Here is a 16581-nt window from a genome sequence, read left to right as displayed (position 1 = left end):
AGGTTTATCTCTTGCCCAAGCCCACCCAAGCGGAAGGGGCCAGGCCCGAGGCTCGGCAGCAGGCACCTGGGACAGGCCGGCTGGCCTTTCGTCCTCCCGGGGCTGCCTTTGGCCCTTTCAAGTCTAGCTGGGCGACTCCTAAAGAGGAGGCGCAGAAAAGAAGCCGGGGTGCTAAGACGCTTTGGGCGCAGGAGAGTCAGAGGCGGCTCGGGCCCCAAAGAGCCGAGGGAAAAGGGCGGCGCCGCTTAGCCGCGCCCCCTCGCCTGGCACGCGTTCGGCGGCGTTAATAAGCTTGGTCCTTCTGGGCTTCCGTAGGCCGGAATCCACTTGGGAGAGCTGCGGCGGGGGCAAGATCGGTATTTTAAATTCAAATCATGTTTGCGTACTCGAACTTGGAGGTTACGAAGCCATCCCCACCCAAGATTCTCACCAACTAAAACCGCGAAGACTACAGACTACAGTAGAAGGCTGTAGTCCTCCCCGTCGGGGACCCGACCGCGGAAGTTCCTCCTGCAGCGATCCGATTGCGTCACTTCCGTCGCGCTTCTGGGAGGTGCCAAGATGGACGCTCCGCGGGCCCGGGAGCAGCTCCGGCGGCGATACCTTTTCCCGCCGGACACCGAGGCCCCGTTGGACAGCGAGGGCTACGCCGGGCCGGGTGAGGCGTTCCCCCGGGCGCGCCCCGAGCCGCGCCGAGCTGGCCGGAGTCGAGGCGCCCGGAAACGGCCGGCCCCGCGGGCCTCCCGCAGCCCTGCCCTGGCAGGAGGGACCGGGTTTTGTTTTTCAAGGCTTGCCGCGTAGTTTTGCAAGTCGTGTACTTAGCTTAATAAAAGATTCCTAGTGATCGCGTAGCCCCGCGCGTCTTCATCCCAGCTGCGCTTCAGGATTCTCAGGAGAGCTGGTTTAACACCTGTTTCGTAATATCCATTAAAATTAAAAAAATGCCGTCCGGTTGTATTTCTAAGAATCAACCGAAGAATTATACTCTTACCAAAACCCGACGACGTATGTGCAACTTGTTTAACCTCAGCTTTGCTTGTAATAGCGAACGGCTGAAAATATCTAATTGCCCATAAACAGAGAGCTGGTTAAATACATTTAGATGTATTCATACATGACACAGCGGGCAGACTTTTTTCTTTTTTACCAGGGTGGATGATTTTTAAAGGGAAGCGCAGAACAAAGTATGGTATGCCACCGTTTGGGTACGAACCTGTTAACGTGTGATGTGTGTTCTCCTGTAAAGACATAGAATATGGAAGAATTCATAGAAGTTATATTGGTAATTGCTTTGGGGTTGAAAAACTAGGGTTAAGGATAGGAGATTTCATTGTAGATCTTGTCCTGTATGTTGTAAAGCATGTGCATTTATTACCCTTTTCAAAATAAACAGAAATCATGCCCAGGCATGCTTATTTATAAATGTTGAGCCTATCTCCCAGAATTTATATTATGAACATGCCTTTTGGGGATTCTGATAGCTTGCTAAAGGTTGGGGACCTCAGTTGTATTCCAGTGGTTCTCACAAGAACTGAGAGAAAGGGCATGTCACTCATCTGGTGAACTTGTAGGAAATAACTCATCAGACCCAACCCGAGCCACCTTTTCTTTCAGATTGGGTCTCAAATGGAAGAAATTTGATTTGTCCATCACCTGTCTAGACAGTACTGTGCCAAGACTAGACCTCCAGTGTGCCCTTGCCACTTTTGAGCTGCCTCAAAAGGTTGTGTTTGTTTGCAATAATTAAAATATGTAGTTAAAAGTAGTATTTTGGGGGAAATTACAAGTCCATTTTGTGCTGTAATGTCTGATGTCTGCATTTTTCTTAACAAGGCTAACTGCTTTCTTAGGCAATATTTGAAACATAATACTAAAATTCTACACTACCCGGTGGTGTCATTTTTTTCTAAAAGACGATAATAATTGTAAATTTGATTTTAAAATTCATTTAGAGGGAAAAAGTTTCCTATATTGAACATGTTTTATGGCAGGTTCCTATTAATTACTTCTGCATATATAAACCTATTTGGGTGGTTGTTCAGAAGAAATTGGTACTCTAATTGGAGAGAATCTGGGTTTTGGAAAGGTCCAGGAAATTATTTTATCCAGCTTAAAATAGCTATTTTTTTCCTTATAAATTTATGGTAACTTGATAAGTTAAAATCTTCCTTATTTGCAGAAGCCTCTACAGCTGTTGAAAAAAAGGAGAAACCTCTTCCAAGACTTAATATCCATTCTGGATTCTGGATTTTGGCATCCATTGTTGTGACCTACTATGTTGATTTCTTTAAAACCATTAAAGAAAACTTTCACACTAGTAGGTGAGAAAACTTTATTGCTTCATAAGTTAAGCACCATCATCTTATTTTTCATGTTCTGTTTTGTCAGTTGAATTTTGCAAATGTTTAGAAAGCTCTTACTTCCTGCCAGGCACCGTGTTAGAGGTACTAGTGATACAAAGGTGAATAAGAGTGTGTGCTTTGGACATGTACAGCAGAACGTATGAGCCTGGAAAGTATTTCAGTATGCCTTTCAGCACAAGTGTGTTGTAGGATGGCAAAGGTAGTGAATTTAAGAACCTAATCCGTTTGTAAAAGAGGGAAGAAGAAAGATTCTGCCTGATGGTCTCTCTGCAGATAAAGTTTAGGAACACTGGGAGGAGGGGGTGAGGGCTGTGGTGGGTAAGAACTAGGTCTCAGAGCTTGTTTTCAGAGAGTAGTTACAGCTAATAAGGTAACTACAGGGAGTGATTGAATTAGAGTTGATGTCACTGAAGGGAGGAGTTGGGAGCTGATGTCAAATCATCATTCATTTAGGAGGATTGGGATCTCTTTGGTATAATCTGAGGATCTGACGTGGGGGACAAGGTTGTGAATTAGACCTGAGTCCTCACTGAACATTGGACAGTGTTCTGGAGGCGCCCCATAGCAGAACAAAGAGGGGGAGATGTTGATGACCATTGGAACTGGCATTGGGGGGTGATTTGCATAGGATGAGAGCACAGTTGTTCACAAGGAGCAGCAGGACTAGAAAGGTGTGGCTAGGACTGTTTGATCCCACGTTACCTTTTCTTCAAAGTCCTTCAGGAAGATCGGTGACCATTGGAGGGAGAGCCAGGAGATGCATGCAGTCAGGAGAAAGGCATATGGGACTTTAAACTGTTGGAGGGAGAGAGCTTGTTCTCTCTTTCCTCATTCCTGTGAGCTGGAGCTTTCCTTAAACACTCCCATCTTTCTGCGCTTTGCCCTCCTTGTTCCTTCCCTGACTGATTTGGGATGAAGAACCAGACATGTCGCTTAGCACCTTCTTTCTCTTGGGATCCAGCTGCCCATTGGAAGCACAGATTCCAGTCTGCTTTTCTCTGCCATCATTTCTGGGGGTAGCCCCGATATGTGAGGGTCTCTAGGTTTTCACATCAACTTGGAACCTGGTGGGTATGTCTGGTCACCAAAGCCATCTTCCCGTAGCTCCATCAGTAAAAAAAAAAAAAAAAAAAAAAAGCTGACAGTTGACCTCATCAGCCTAACTCCTTCGTGTCTCTCAGTTGGTTTAGAACCTGGGCTGGGAAAAGAGAGAATGGTTACTTTGCACACCAGCAGTGGCAGCTGTCTCTTTGTTATTCACATATGTCATGAGAGCCTGAAATGTGATGGCGATGATTAAGGCACATGTCTAGCCCCTCACCAGTCCCTTATGGTCCAGGATGGATAAATTGGTCATGTGGTGGATGCTGTGTAAGTGTATGCACAGGATTTACCTCTGTCGCCTTATATTAAGTATTCTCACTAGTGGGCGCCTGGGTGGCTCAGTTGGTTAAGCGACTGCCTTCGGCTCAGGTCATGATCCTGGAGTCCCGGGATCGAGTCCCACATCGGGCTCCCTGCTCAGCGGGGAGTCTGCTTCTCCCTCTGACCCTCTTCCCTCTCATGCTCTCTACCTCTCATTTTCTCTCTCAAATAAATAAATAAAATCTTTAAAAAAAAAAAAAGTATTCTCACTAGTTTAAGGAATTGGTGAGGTAAGGGATAATTAGTTACACATAAAAGGTGCTGGAGGCACATATGGTCATGTGGCAGAGCCAGGACTCGGAATCTGAAGCCAGGCCTTGGAGCAGGAGAAGGAAGTAGAAGTCACAGGCCTGGCCCCCAAAAAGCGTCCCCTTAGATAAAAAAGACATGAACGGCTATTCACAGGCTGAGGATTTTGAGTAGCCCTGGATTCTTGCTGAGGGCCTCAGTAAGCAGTGGGGAGTTGGAGCCGTGGGATGAGAGCAATACCTGAGAGGGAGTGTGGGCCGTGATCTGCTTTCTTGCATATGGTTCATTCTTCTGATGCCTGAGGTCATTGCTTATTTCTTGCTCCACCATTAGCCCAAGTTCAGAAGCTCAAAGCATTAGGGTTCTTTAAATCTATGCAAGGTTAGGGGTGCCTGGATGGCTCAGTCGGTTGAGGGTCCGACTGTTTCAGCTCAGGTTATGGTCTCAGGGTTGTTAAGATTGAGTCCTGCATTGGGCTGTGTGCTGAGCATGGAACCTGCTTAAGATTCTCTCTGCTCCCCCCTCTCCACACACCACTGCCCCAGCTTGCATATGCTCTCTCTCTCTTAAAAAAAAAAAAAATTTTTTTTTTTAAGTCTATGCAAGGTTGTAAGATTGTATGTTCAAAGACAGGAGAGACAGATTAACATTAAAGTGAAACATCATGATGCTTTGAAAATGTCAATTTTTAGGAACCTGCTGTGGTGTGTGTGTGTGTGTGTGTGTGTGTGTGAGTGAAACATCATGATGCTTTGAAAATGTCAATTTTTAGGAACCTGCTGTGTGTGTGTGTGTGTGTACACACACCGAGGAGCTGATTAAAATTACAATGCAAATTACCATCCCAGATGCCCAGGCTTCATACCCACCAAGCCAGAATTTGGGAGACTGGGGCAAGTTAGCTTCCTTTTGGAATGTTGTAGTGACTCTGATACACACCCAGGGTTGAGGGCCACTGACTTGGACTATCGTTTTGATTCAGGCATGTTCTTCATCTGTTTCTATCCTCTACCATATCGGGACTCCATGGCCGTGCTAGGATTCTATATGAAGTTAAAAACAGATGAACAGAAGGATCCTGACCAAGCAAGGAGGTCACTAATAGTGTTCCTCAGCCTTTGTTAGCACCTCCGAAGGAGCCTTTGCAAGACATGTTATTCCTTATTGCCCCCTTACGTACTGTATGAGTATCTGTGCTTTGTACATGCAGAAAGAGTAAGATTATTTCCTCACTTTGGGGGCAACATCGCTCCTGTTGAGAATGCACACTCTAGCAGAAGAGAGGTCTTTGAAGAGGAATATGGAGATTTTTTTTTTCATGGATCACCTCTGGAATAGTGATGATTACCACTGGGCATTAACTGTGTGGGAAGCACTTTTCGGAGCAGCTCTGTGATTCTCACAGCTATTCTCTAAGTCCTGGTAACGTTTCCAAAGCCCCATGAGGTTAAGTAATTTGCCCAGAGCCACAAAGCTAGTCCTGCTGGATCCAAACCCAGACCAGCAGATGTGAAAGGCTGCGCCCTCCTGCCTCTCATTATTAATCCTAGAACCCAGCATCATAAAATGCCTTAAAGGAATCTGGAACCTTGGCACGGTTGGATGTGCACTCACTCACTGCCAGTGTCACTTGACTGTTCCAGCCCCCCTGTGACTCCTCTCTCATCTATGCAGAACACTGGTCTTCTCCCCTCGGAGAAGCGAAAGATAATGGGGACATCAGGAAACAGGAAAAGGGCTTCGTTCCCCAAATCTGGCCTCCTCCCCTGATCCGCAGGGGCGAGGAGGCTGCCTTCACATGCAGAGTCGGCTCTTGGGTAGAATGAGAAGTGAGAAAAAGCCACTGCCCCTCGGAGGGTTGGAGCTCTTCTCAAAATGGGTGTGTTTCCCTAAGAAACCTGTTGTGAGAGGCAGTTTGAAGAAACCGTCTTCCAAATTGATTGTCCATGTTCCTCAAAACCGTCCTTGATTTGGAGGAGTTCATGGTCCCTGTTTCTTACTGTCACACTCAAATCTTCAGAAAGAGACAGAAAGCTGCCGTCTCTCCTGGATCGTGAAAGCAGACGCGTGGCCGTGAGCTTGCTCATGCTTTGGGTCGTGGTTTTGGAGTGTGTGCAGCACACGAGTGTTTAAAGCCTCACTTTCTTCCTGCGGCACGTGCTGGCCTCCTGTCTCACCCCATCTCTTGGTAGATAGAGGCCTTCTGAAAGCTGGGACTGAGGAGCTGTGGGTCCCTCAGGGCCCCTTACCCAGCCAATACTCTCCGTGAAAATCGATTGTTAGGCTGTCCGTGAGAACGTTTTAAGACATGTGGTGACTCGCTAAGTGCTGTCAGCCCTCCTGTCGCTTTTGTCTTTGGCAGTTGGTTTGTCGTGGGTGGTGCCCTGCTGCTCCTCAGCCTGTCGATTGCATGTTACTGCATCCTCTACCTGGAGTGGTGTCGTGGAATTGAAGATTATGACGTCAAGTACCCCACCTTGATACCCATTACAACCGCTACTTTTATTGCAGCCGGGATTTGGTAAGTTAACTTTGAAATGACTAACAGGAATAAAACGGTTTTTGATTGGTGCTGATGTACATGGTACAAAACTTAAAGGAAAGGAGTCACGGGAAAATGGCCTCCTGTCATTGCTGGTCTTGGAGTCCCTTTCCAATGGGATCTTTCTTTATGTATTTAGCTACTTAATATGCAAATGGTGACATGCTGTATATATTCTGCATTTTGCTTTCTCAGTCATTTTCATTGTGAAATATAACACATATAGAAAGTGGAAAAAACTAAACTGTACAGCTGAACGAGTTCAGAGATGCATTGATGAAAGCCCACCCAGGTCAAGGAGAACCGTTCCAGCCCCAGAATCCCACCCCCACCCCCAGGCGCCATCCTTCCTGCCCAGGGACAGACACTGCCCCAACCTGTGTGGGACTTGCTTTCTTTTGCCTCTCTTAAACACTCTCTTTTTGTTTTGTCTGTTTTTGAACTTGATAGAAATGGAGTCATATATTGTGTGTTCTTTTACATTTGGTGGTTTACATGTAATATTACGTATGCTCTTTATTATTCTCATGCTCAAAACTTTAGAGACACAGGGAAAGCTGCTGTCTTTCCTGTATCATGAAAGAAAACACATCGCCATGAGTGGAGCTGTGGTTTGGACGGCGCTTTATGGGCGTGTGCAAAGCCTCACTTTTGTTCCTGCCTCGTGTCTCCGTCTCATCCTGTCTCACCCCCCTCTCCCGTTAGATCTGCCTTGTGTATCACAGCTGCTCACTGCTGGGTAGCATTCCGGCCTGTCGCTGAATCCCAGCCTAGCGGCTCTACTGTCCATAGCATTTGAATTGTTTCCAGCTTGGTGATGTTTCTAAGGATGCTGTTAACATTATGGAAGAGGACTCTCGTGCACACGTGCACACATGTCCGGATGTATATAGGCTCACACGTGTATGTACCTATCTCTAGAAGTAAAATTGCTGGCTTAGAGGTTGTACATATCTCCAATTTCAGTAAATAGCGCCACCTCTTTTCCAAAGTGACCGTTTTTTTTTTTTAATGGAGCCATGTAGTTGATAATTCTTCCATATTGGTACATATAGATGTGCCTTATTGTTTTGAATTGTTACATAGTTATTACAGAGACATAACCAGGATCTACTTAACCCGCTCTCTTGTTAGATTTAGAGTTGTTCTTACTGTTCTGCTGCTATAAAAACACCACAGTGTCCTTCTTCTTAATAGTTATTCAGTGAGGGCGCCTGGGTGGCTCAGATGGTTGAGCGTCTGCCTCTGGCTCAGGTCATGATCCCAGGGTCCTGGGATCGAGTGCCGCGTCAGGCTCCCTGCTCAGCGGGGAGCCTGCTTCTCCCTCTGCTTCTCTCTCTCTCTCTCTCTCTCTGTCTCTCATGAATAAATAAATAAAATCTTTAAAAAAGTTATTCAGTGAAAAACATTGATTTTTTTTAAATGTGTATAAAAGTATACTTGCTCACTGAAGAAAAATCTATTACAGAAAAACACGAAGGAAACAAATCACCATGACCCTGCTAGGCAGAGAGAAAAACTACTCTTATTGTTGTGTGTATTCCTGTAGCTTTTTTCCTTTTTCTGTAATAACTGAATTTTGATTTTGGAAAAACCATAGACTTCTGTACATGTTCAGTTTAAATGCATGTTTTTTATGATGAATTTTCTGTATTTGAAGTTTAAGGGTATTGACACCTATTAACCTTGTAATGTGGACATTACTAACCCTTCAGTGATGTGGGTGGACAGGTGTGCTCTTTTATATTATATAAGTAAGATCACCCCAGAAATGTTAGTTTTTAGAACAGTGGGATTGTAGCTGTTTAAAGTTCTCTTTATCGAAGTGTTACACATTAAAATCTTAATTGACTACAGTTTTCGCTAAGTAACTTCTGCTTCTACAAATTCAGACCATAAAAATCACTTGCACTTAGAAGCTGTCTTATTCTTACCTTGGTGATAGGAATAGTGTTTTTCTCAATAGGAAATCTTTTTTACTGTTTTCTTTTTTTTTTTAAAGGTTTTATTTATTTATTTGACAGAGGGAGACACAGCGAGAGAGGGAACACAAGCAGGGGGAGTGGGAGAGGGAGAAGCAGGCCTCCCTCAGAGCAGGGAGCCCGACATGGGGCTCGATCCCAGGACCCTGGGATCATGACCTGAGCCGAAGGCAGACGCTTAATGACTGAGCCACCCAGGCGCTCTTCTTTTTTCCAAAGATTTTATTCATTTATTTGAGAGAAAGAGATAGCAAGAGAGAGCACAAGCTGGGGAGGGGGGCGGGAAGAGGGAGAAGCGGGCTCCCCACTAAGCAGGGAGCCTGATACGGGGCTTGATCCCAGGACCCTTGGAATCATGACCTGAGCCGAAGGCAGATGCTTCACTGACTGAGCCACCCAGGCGCCCCTCAATAGGAAATTTAATAGCAACTTTTAAGTGATTATTTTTTCTTTGTTTCTAAGAAAAAAATATTTGAAACTGTTTTGACCGTGATCATTTGATGGCATGTGGATCATAAAAGGCAGTAGCCATTGTCATTCCTATTCCATCACAGACACTGACTTTTCAACCCTCAGGTTCCTCTTGGGCAGCTCTCATGGGAGGACCTTTAGCGGTTCCAGTTCCAAATGCTTTTGGAAGAGTTTGTGATATTTCCACTATGGGCTAAATCACAGGGTGGAGAAACATGACATGCATATAAAGTCGCTGGCTAGGCAAACTTTCCCAGACTGAGGAGCAGTGGGTTCTCTAAATCTAGATTCCACCGTGGGCTGTGTGTGTAGACTGCAGCCGCAGTTGCTAACTGTGTGCGCTTTGTCCTTTTCAGCTTCAACGTTGCTCTGTGGCACGTGTGGTCTTTCCTCACCCCGCTGGTATTGTTTACTCAGTTCATGGGGGTTGTGATGCTCATCTCACTCCTTGGATGATTTCTAAAGGTAGGAGTTCTGGAATGGTGTTTCTTATATTGAACTCATTGGAACAGTGTCTTCCTCTACGACAGTTTTCAGGTGGCGGCCCAGCAGTAGCAGACTGCTTAGCACCTGTTCAGCCGTTCAACTTAGCAACTGTCCTCTGGTATGGAAAAGTTCACGCTGTAGATTATTTTCTCCTGAAGTCAGCTTCCATCACCTGATACACGTGACGACTGGCCAGGTTGCTCTGATGGATTGGCAACGTAGGAAGAATGGGCACTCTGACCCACTCTGACAGTTCTGGCTGCTTCCTAACAGACAACGCATCGACCTTTTCCTTCCATGTTCCTTATAGGATTTCTTCCTCTCCGCCGACAACTGCCCCCCCTGGGCCCGCTGCCTTGCACAGTGGGGTCTGTTTGTCGAGTATCAGATGACTCATTTATCACACAAATATGTATTGAGGGCACTCCCTCTACGTGCTGAGGGACATGGGGAGAAAGACCGAGGCAGCCCCTCCCTTCCCGTCACTTACTTCAGAGCTTAGAGGAAATCTACTTGGTGCATCAATTTACAACAGGCATGAAAACAGGCCCAGAGAAGTATAAGTTAATATATACTAAGTAAATGATTGGGGTGCTAAAGAAAACTGGCTTCAGCTAACAGCATATGCTCCCTTTGGAGTTTTATTTTTTCTTTTTAAAGATTTGATTTATTTGAGAGAGAGAGAGAAGGAGGGAGCACACTAATTGGGGGGAGCTGCAGAGGGAGACGGAGAAGCAGGCTCCCTGCTGAGCGTGGAGCCTGACGTGGGGCGCAGTCCCAGGACCTCACGATCATGACCTGAGCCGAAGGCAGGTGCTTAACCAGCTGAGCCACCCAGCCGCCCCCCCCCCCACTTTGGCATTTTAAAGGAGAGTCACTGTACCCACATAAAGGAGAAACGGACGTAATGTCATTGCTGCCAGGCTGCCAGTCACTGTCATGGCCCTGACGGCGCTGGGGTGGAGAGTCCCCTCCACACGCTGTGCTGTCTCAGTAGCCCTTTCTCCTGGTTCGGGTGTGCCTCCACAAGACGTCACCTCACCTGACCATGTGTCCTGCCTCCCCCCTTCTCCCAGGTGTCATTAACATTTTTGGCTGTTCAGTTTTGACTTTTTACACACGTTCAGGAGCTTTTAACTCCCTGCTGATGTGAATTTATATTTGGTAACGGAGAGCCAGAGATGTTACAGACATGTGGACTAAACTTTGCTTCTAACAACAGATCCAGAAGCTGAAGATAGAATGTCTCGCATCGGATATCAATGCTCGTTTCCTTTCAGGTTTTAGAGCGCGTCAGTGTGAACGCTTCAACCTCCAGCCGGCTGAAAGCATCGCAGACGTAATGGAAATGCTACAGTGCATTTTTGCATCTAGGAAGTGAGTGGTTTCCTGGGAAAAATTGTAACTTTGCAGTCTGGTTGAAATCAGAATAAATTTGAGCTCATTTGCCTGTTCTTAAACTCAAAAATTACTGAATTTTTCAAATTCAAAATAGAAGTAATTGGTTTGCAGTGTTAATCTGTTTGAATCATTGGCGAAAGTATGGTGTAAACATTTAAGCAGCGTTTCATTACAGGTACATGATGTCCTCCCAAAATTCAGATAAGTTGTTCATTCTTTGGTTGTATACGATCACTGGGTGTATAGAAGGGAATGATCGTGTCCTGTGCCTTTAACCCAGCTTCAGCAATTACTATATTTCTCATTTTTATAATAGTCTTGTTAGGTGAGAGGGCCAATTGGAAGCATTTTATGTGTTCCTATCACTTTAGATTTCATCATGTGTAAATTCCTGGGTTTCTAGCATTTGTTTAATGTAGGCACTTTTAATCATTTTTAAGTATGTATAATTTTTTCCTTAATGTTTAAATAAAATATTTTTATAACTTTCTTGTGGGTTTTCTTGCTACAGGTTTTGGAAAGTTTGTTTTCAGCTATTAGAGTTAACTAAGGGAATAGGGCTTCTTCTTAGAGATGTCTGCTCTGCTCTTCAGAGATCTCAGGAAGACACTGTTCACACTTTCAAATGCAGATATGTTCATCTTAAACCCAAACATCATACGCCTTGTGGTGTTGATCCTCACCCCCCCTCAAAAGGGACTTCTGCTGATGGTGGGGTTCAGTCACCGCTTGTGTCTGGCCTGGATCCACCCTGCACCTACCGTGACCAGACCTTGAGTAGTAATCTTTCTCCAGCTGTGAAGTGGGAACAATATCTGTTTTGTAGGGTTGTGGATAGTAGGAATAATGTTTACAAAACACCCATTATAGTGCCTGGTACACAGTAGGTTTCTGGTACACAGTAGGCGCTCACTCCATTAATGATAATAGAGAACGAAAGACCAAGTAGATCCAGAGTCAGGAGTGGGAAAAGGCGGGCAGGAAAGTGGGAAAAGGTGAGCAGAATCGGGCCCAGTCTGGGTACACACACGTGAGAGTTTCATTACAAGGTGAGGAGCAAGGTCAGACAGAGGGCAGAGTCAGCCACGTCAGTCAGCGATGGGGGGAGTCCGGTGCAGGGTTGCGGTTGCAAACCCTGCAAGTTAGGATGAGAGTAAGAGGCGGGACTAGGAAGGGAGAGACAGGTGGGGGCTAACTGATCAGGCTCACCAAAAATCCCCAAAATGCTGAGGCGTGAGGAAACCAGAGATGAGGGAACATAACCAGAGCACCTCGTTTGTCTTAAACCTCAGAGGTGAGATATCCAGAGGAGAAGTAATCATGGTGCTCTCAGTGGTGACGTCAAGAAGATTGAAGTTCCCTGATCAATTTTCTATAAAAGCCCGACCATAAAAGCCCTCAGTGGCAACCCATTCGGGACCTCTCACTTGACAGAGCTTTTCCTTTCCTTTGTTTCCACCTTCACTGAATAAACTTTTGCTTCACCTATTGTGTCCGTGAGATTCATTCTTCGACCCCGTGAGACAAGAACCCTGTAACAAGAGCATTGGTTCTGACCCTCCGGGGGGGCCTGGGGCAGGGGACAAAAGACAGCACCCTAGTGACAGCACCCACAAGCACTCTGGGAGAGAGTCTGCAAGAAAACACCTATCCTCCCTCGCTCTCCCGTCCCCATCCCTTATTGCGGAGTGTAGTTCTACTTGGATAGAAATCTAAGGCTGGGATTCTCTGTAGGCAGTTCGTTGAAACCCAGTTAGAATGCTGATGTGGCCAACAAAGAGGCTAAAATGACCCTGTTAGTTGCAAAGAGACATTTTAATATATTTTGTTAAAACTGGATCATGCCTGGTCTCTGTTTCTGTTACATAACTGCCATGTATGTTACTTATGGGTCTTTCCCTGTTACTATAACTACTCAATAAGTAAAAATGGTATCAGGCCATCCTGTCAGTGCTTCTGAACAAGCCTGTGGGAAGAGCGCCACTCTTCAGAGTCAAGAGTAAATGAACACTTGCCAATCTCTCCCGTGAAGGCCAGGGATATGGCGGAAGCATGTGTGTGCTCTTGAAAGTGTCCCTGACTCTTTGGGGTGCCTGGGTGGCTCAGTCCGTTGAGCTTCTGACTCTTGGTTGCATGGGACTCTTGGTTTGGGCTCAGGTCATGATCTCAGGGTCGTGAGATGGAGCCCCACATCCGGCTGTGTGCTCTGCGTGGAGTCCACCTGTCCCTCTCCCTCCCCTTGTGCCTCCCCCAATAAATAAATAAGGTCTTTTTAAAAATTAAAAAAAATGTCCCTGACTCTGAGCATCCCAAGTGTCAAGTCCCAAGTTTTCTACCCAGCTTGCACACTTGTGCCCAGGCCTGCTGCTCAGAGGTTGTGGTTTGGTTGGTGAGCAGGGCTGTTCTGTGTGAAGCCTTCTCCAAGCGATTCTAACATCAGGAGGGGTCAAGAACTCTCCTGGTCCAGTCCGTTTAGGGAGAGACCTCTCTGCAGAAGCTAGAACCTTCAGATTGGCCGGGAACATAGAGATAATGGAATCTAACCATGCTCACTAGGGTCAAAACCAGACTGAGACTCCCCCGTCCCTCCTTAACCCCACAATCTATGTCTGGGACCCAGCTTACGAGAGTGGCCTTTCTAGGAGACTAACAGGATTTCAGGCCCTGGCTCTGTCGGGGCGCTTGGGTTTTATGCACCATAGAAAGGTCTCTTAAGCCAGAGAGGCACTGGAAGGGCCAGGGAGAAGCTGAAGAGCCTGTCTCTGCAGGTGGGCTCGCATGGGGGAGGGGCTGGGGCTAGGCCTGGAGTTATTCCCTGGTGCTGTCTGCAGCCGCCCCAGTCCGGATAAATGCCCTCACTTAAAGAGGCATTTTTTTTGTTTTTTTGTTTTTTTTTTTAAGATTTTATTTATTTGACAGAGACACAGCGAGAGAGGGAAAGCAAGCAGGCTTCTGCAGAGCAGGACCCTGGGACCATGACCTGAGCCAAAAGCAGACGCTTAACGACTGAGCCACCCAGGCGCCCCAAAGAGGCGTTGTTTTTTTTTTTTTTAAGATATCTATTTGAGAGAGAGAGAGCCCAAGTTGGGGAGAGGGGCAGAGGGAGAGGGAGAAGCAGGCTCCTTGCAGAGCAGGGAGCCCGATGCGGGCTCGATCCCAGGACCCTGGGATCAGTCCCAGAGCAGAAGGCAGACGCTTAACCAACTGAGCCACCCAGGCGCCCCAAATGCCCTCCCCTTAAAACCATTTTTTTTTTTTTTGAAAGACTGATTCAGCTCAGTATTCCTTGAGGTGGGAAAGAGTTTGGTGGATTCTTGGAACATGGAATTCATAAAAATAACTCCATGAAACAGCGACAGCACTGTTCTGCACATACTGAGGACTGATTCCCAAGGAGCAGCGTTGCAGGTGCTGGGCCGAGTGCTGTGGGGAGTTGAAGAGGAGAGCCGACCAGAGGAGGGACTGGTCCTAAGTGGGCTGTGAAGCCCTCCCCGCCTGAGCCTCAGACTCAGCCCCCCAAGTTGAGGACCGCAATTTCCCCATTTGGGCAGAAGGGGGATGGGTAGCTGCTCTCTAACGCAGCGTGAGCAATAGCTTTTCCTGTTAGCTGCGGCTTTTGCAAACCTTTTAATACCTCACTTGGGGCATAGTCATTGTGCCTTGAGATGCATCATTCCCACGCGCACACGGATCTGTTGTCCTATTTCCCCTCTCTGAACACACACGCCCAAGTCGGGCTCCCTCAGGCTCCTGAAGTTATTGACCACGTTCGCTGGTCTCCCTTACGGCACAACTCCACCAAAGGGTGCTCTGTGCTCACGATCTCCAGTTGTGCTCCGTATTTTAACAAGTGTGTTACGACGTACGTTTGCAGAAGAGTGTATATTGCTTTCCCTTATGTTTACCATAAAGAAGAGTCAAGGGGACCTCTGGAGCTGGGTGCCACCTGGGCCCACACACCTCCAGTGGCACAAGTGACCCCCACTTCAGCCACTGCTCCCCCACGGTCCCCCCACACTCACCTGAGCACCATGTCTCTCTCAGGGCCATCCAGACTCTTCTCATAATCCCTTTACTCCTGTCACAGTGACCGGCACAAAAGGCCTGGACCTCCCGGCGCACATCTCCTCTCCACACACGTCTGTATGTCCCGGGTGTCTATTGCTGCATGACAAGCCACGCTACACGCTTAGGCTTAAAACCACCACCACCATGATTTTGTTCACGAGTCTGAAGTCTGAACAGGAATCTGCAGGAACACCTTGTCTGCACTCCACAGGGGGTGACTCGACCGGCTGGCTGGACGGTCCCCTTCCAAGGAGGATCACTCGGGGTTGGCGAGCTGGTGCTGGCTGCCGGTTTCTCTCCGCATGGGCCTCCCCCATGGGGCAGTGGGGGCTTCCTCCCCGCAGAGGAGCTCCCATCCAAAGGTGAGCTTGGGTATTCAGTTTTCAGTTGCTGCTCTAACAAATTGCCACACACAACAGCTAAAAACAACAGAAATTGATTATCTCACAGTTCTGTTGCTTGAAGTCCGGCATGGGACTCAGGGGTTGGCAGGGCTGTGGTCCTCTCTGGAGGCTCCAGGAGAGAACCTGTCTCCTGTCCTTTGAGGCGGTTAGCAGAGTTCAATTCCTTGCAGTCCTAGGACTGAGCTCCCCGTCCTGAGCTGGCTGTCAGCGAGGCCATTCCCAGCTCCTACAGGCACCTCCATTTGCTGCCTCGGGGCACTCTCCCTCCATCTGCAAGCTTCCCGTGTCTCCTGCCTCTTCTTCCTTGTCATATTGCCCCGACCTCTCTCCCGCCTTCCCCTTCTGCTGAAGGGCCCGTGTGATTACATCAGGCTCACCTGGGCAACCCCAGATCCACTCCCTGTTTTAAAGCCCTTAATTCATCTTCAGCATTCCTTTGGCCACCTAACGTCACAGCGTTGGTAGCTTCCAGGGAGCAGGGCGTGGACCCCTTTGGGGGCATCGCTCTGCCCACACCCGGGGTCCCAGAGACAGGAGATGGAAGCTCCCACTTAAAGCAAGGACTCAGGAATTGTTCAAGCAGCCACAGACCCCAGATTCGAGGGGACATAGCTTCCCCCATCCCAAAGGAGGAGGGTCAAGGAATGTGTGGGCCATGTTTTAAAATTGCCACGGTCTCTGCCCACACATTCTCTGTGTTCCGCCCCCATGCAAAAGCCAACAATTCCCGCGAGCCTGGTCCTGTGTGACAGCACCAGACACACAGGCTTGTGCTCCAGGATCACATCATCTAACTCAACACAGGGGCAGGCATGGTTGCTCAGGTGCAGGGGCCTCGAGCGGAACACCTTTACAGGCAAGTTACCGGTCAGTTAGCACGGAACCTACAGTGATGAGGCAGGCATAGGGGACCCGTGATAACATGCCCATTCAAAAAGGGGTGGGCAAGGCACACAGTAGCTGGTCCATAGAAATTCTGAAAGCCAGCTGGGCGCATGTCCCTCTCTCTTGATTAGGGACCAGGGCTGCTTCCTAGGACTCTGTCAAAGCTTTAGGCTCTACCCTCTGCGCTGTATTCCACCCACATCCTTTTCTGTAAGAGAATAGTTTGGAATTCAGGAACTTTCTCAGCCTGCTTCCTGTCCAGAAAAGGTTTGAGGTCCTGAGGGCTCTTCATTTTGCACTGCCTG

At 47.5% G+C, this 16581-nt stretch overlaps 1 protein-coding gene across 2 annotated transcripts; it reads left to right on the top strand.

The window, feature by feature from the left end:
- Positions 1-521: 521 nt before the first annotated feature.
- On the top strand, positions 522-11408 carry TMEM128 (transmembrane protein 128). Of its 2 annotated transcripts, none has more exons than XM_028088619.2 (5): positions 522-658; positions 2183-2321; positions 6400-6558; positions 9389-9497; positions 10799-11408. In XM_028088619.2, exons 1-4 carry the CDS (start codon positions 562-564, stop codon positions 9486-9488), a joined length of 495 nt encoding a protein of 164 aa, XP_027944420.1. In that variant the 5' UTR covers positions 522-561; the 3' UTR covers positions 9489-9497; positions 10799-11408. The 2 variants fall into 2 exon arrangements, with proteins under 2 accessions (XP_027944420.1, XP_027944414.1); XM_028088613.2 differs by having other exon boundaries at positions 2180-2321.
- The last annotated feature ends 5173 nt before the right edge of the window (positions 11409-16581 follow it).

Source organism: Eumetopias jubatus, unplaced genomic scaffold (assembly GCF_037043125.1).
Source record: "Eumetopias jubatus isolate StellerSeaLion01/CBP00866 unplaced genomic scaffold, mEumJub1_p1.0 scaffold_2, whole genome shotgun sequence".
In the NCBI taxonomy this organism is placed as follows: domain Eukaryota; kingdom Metazoa; phylum Chordata; class Mammalia; order Carnivora; family Otariidae; genus Eumetopias; species Eumetopias jubatus.
Note: the sequence above shows the minus strand (reverse complement) of the source record. Positions and strands in the feature narration are given on the sequence as shown.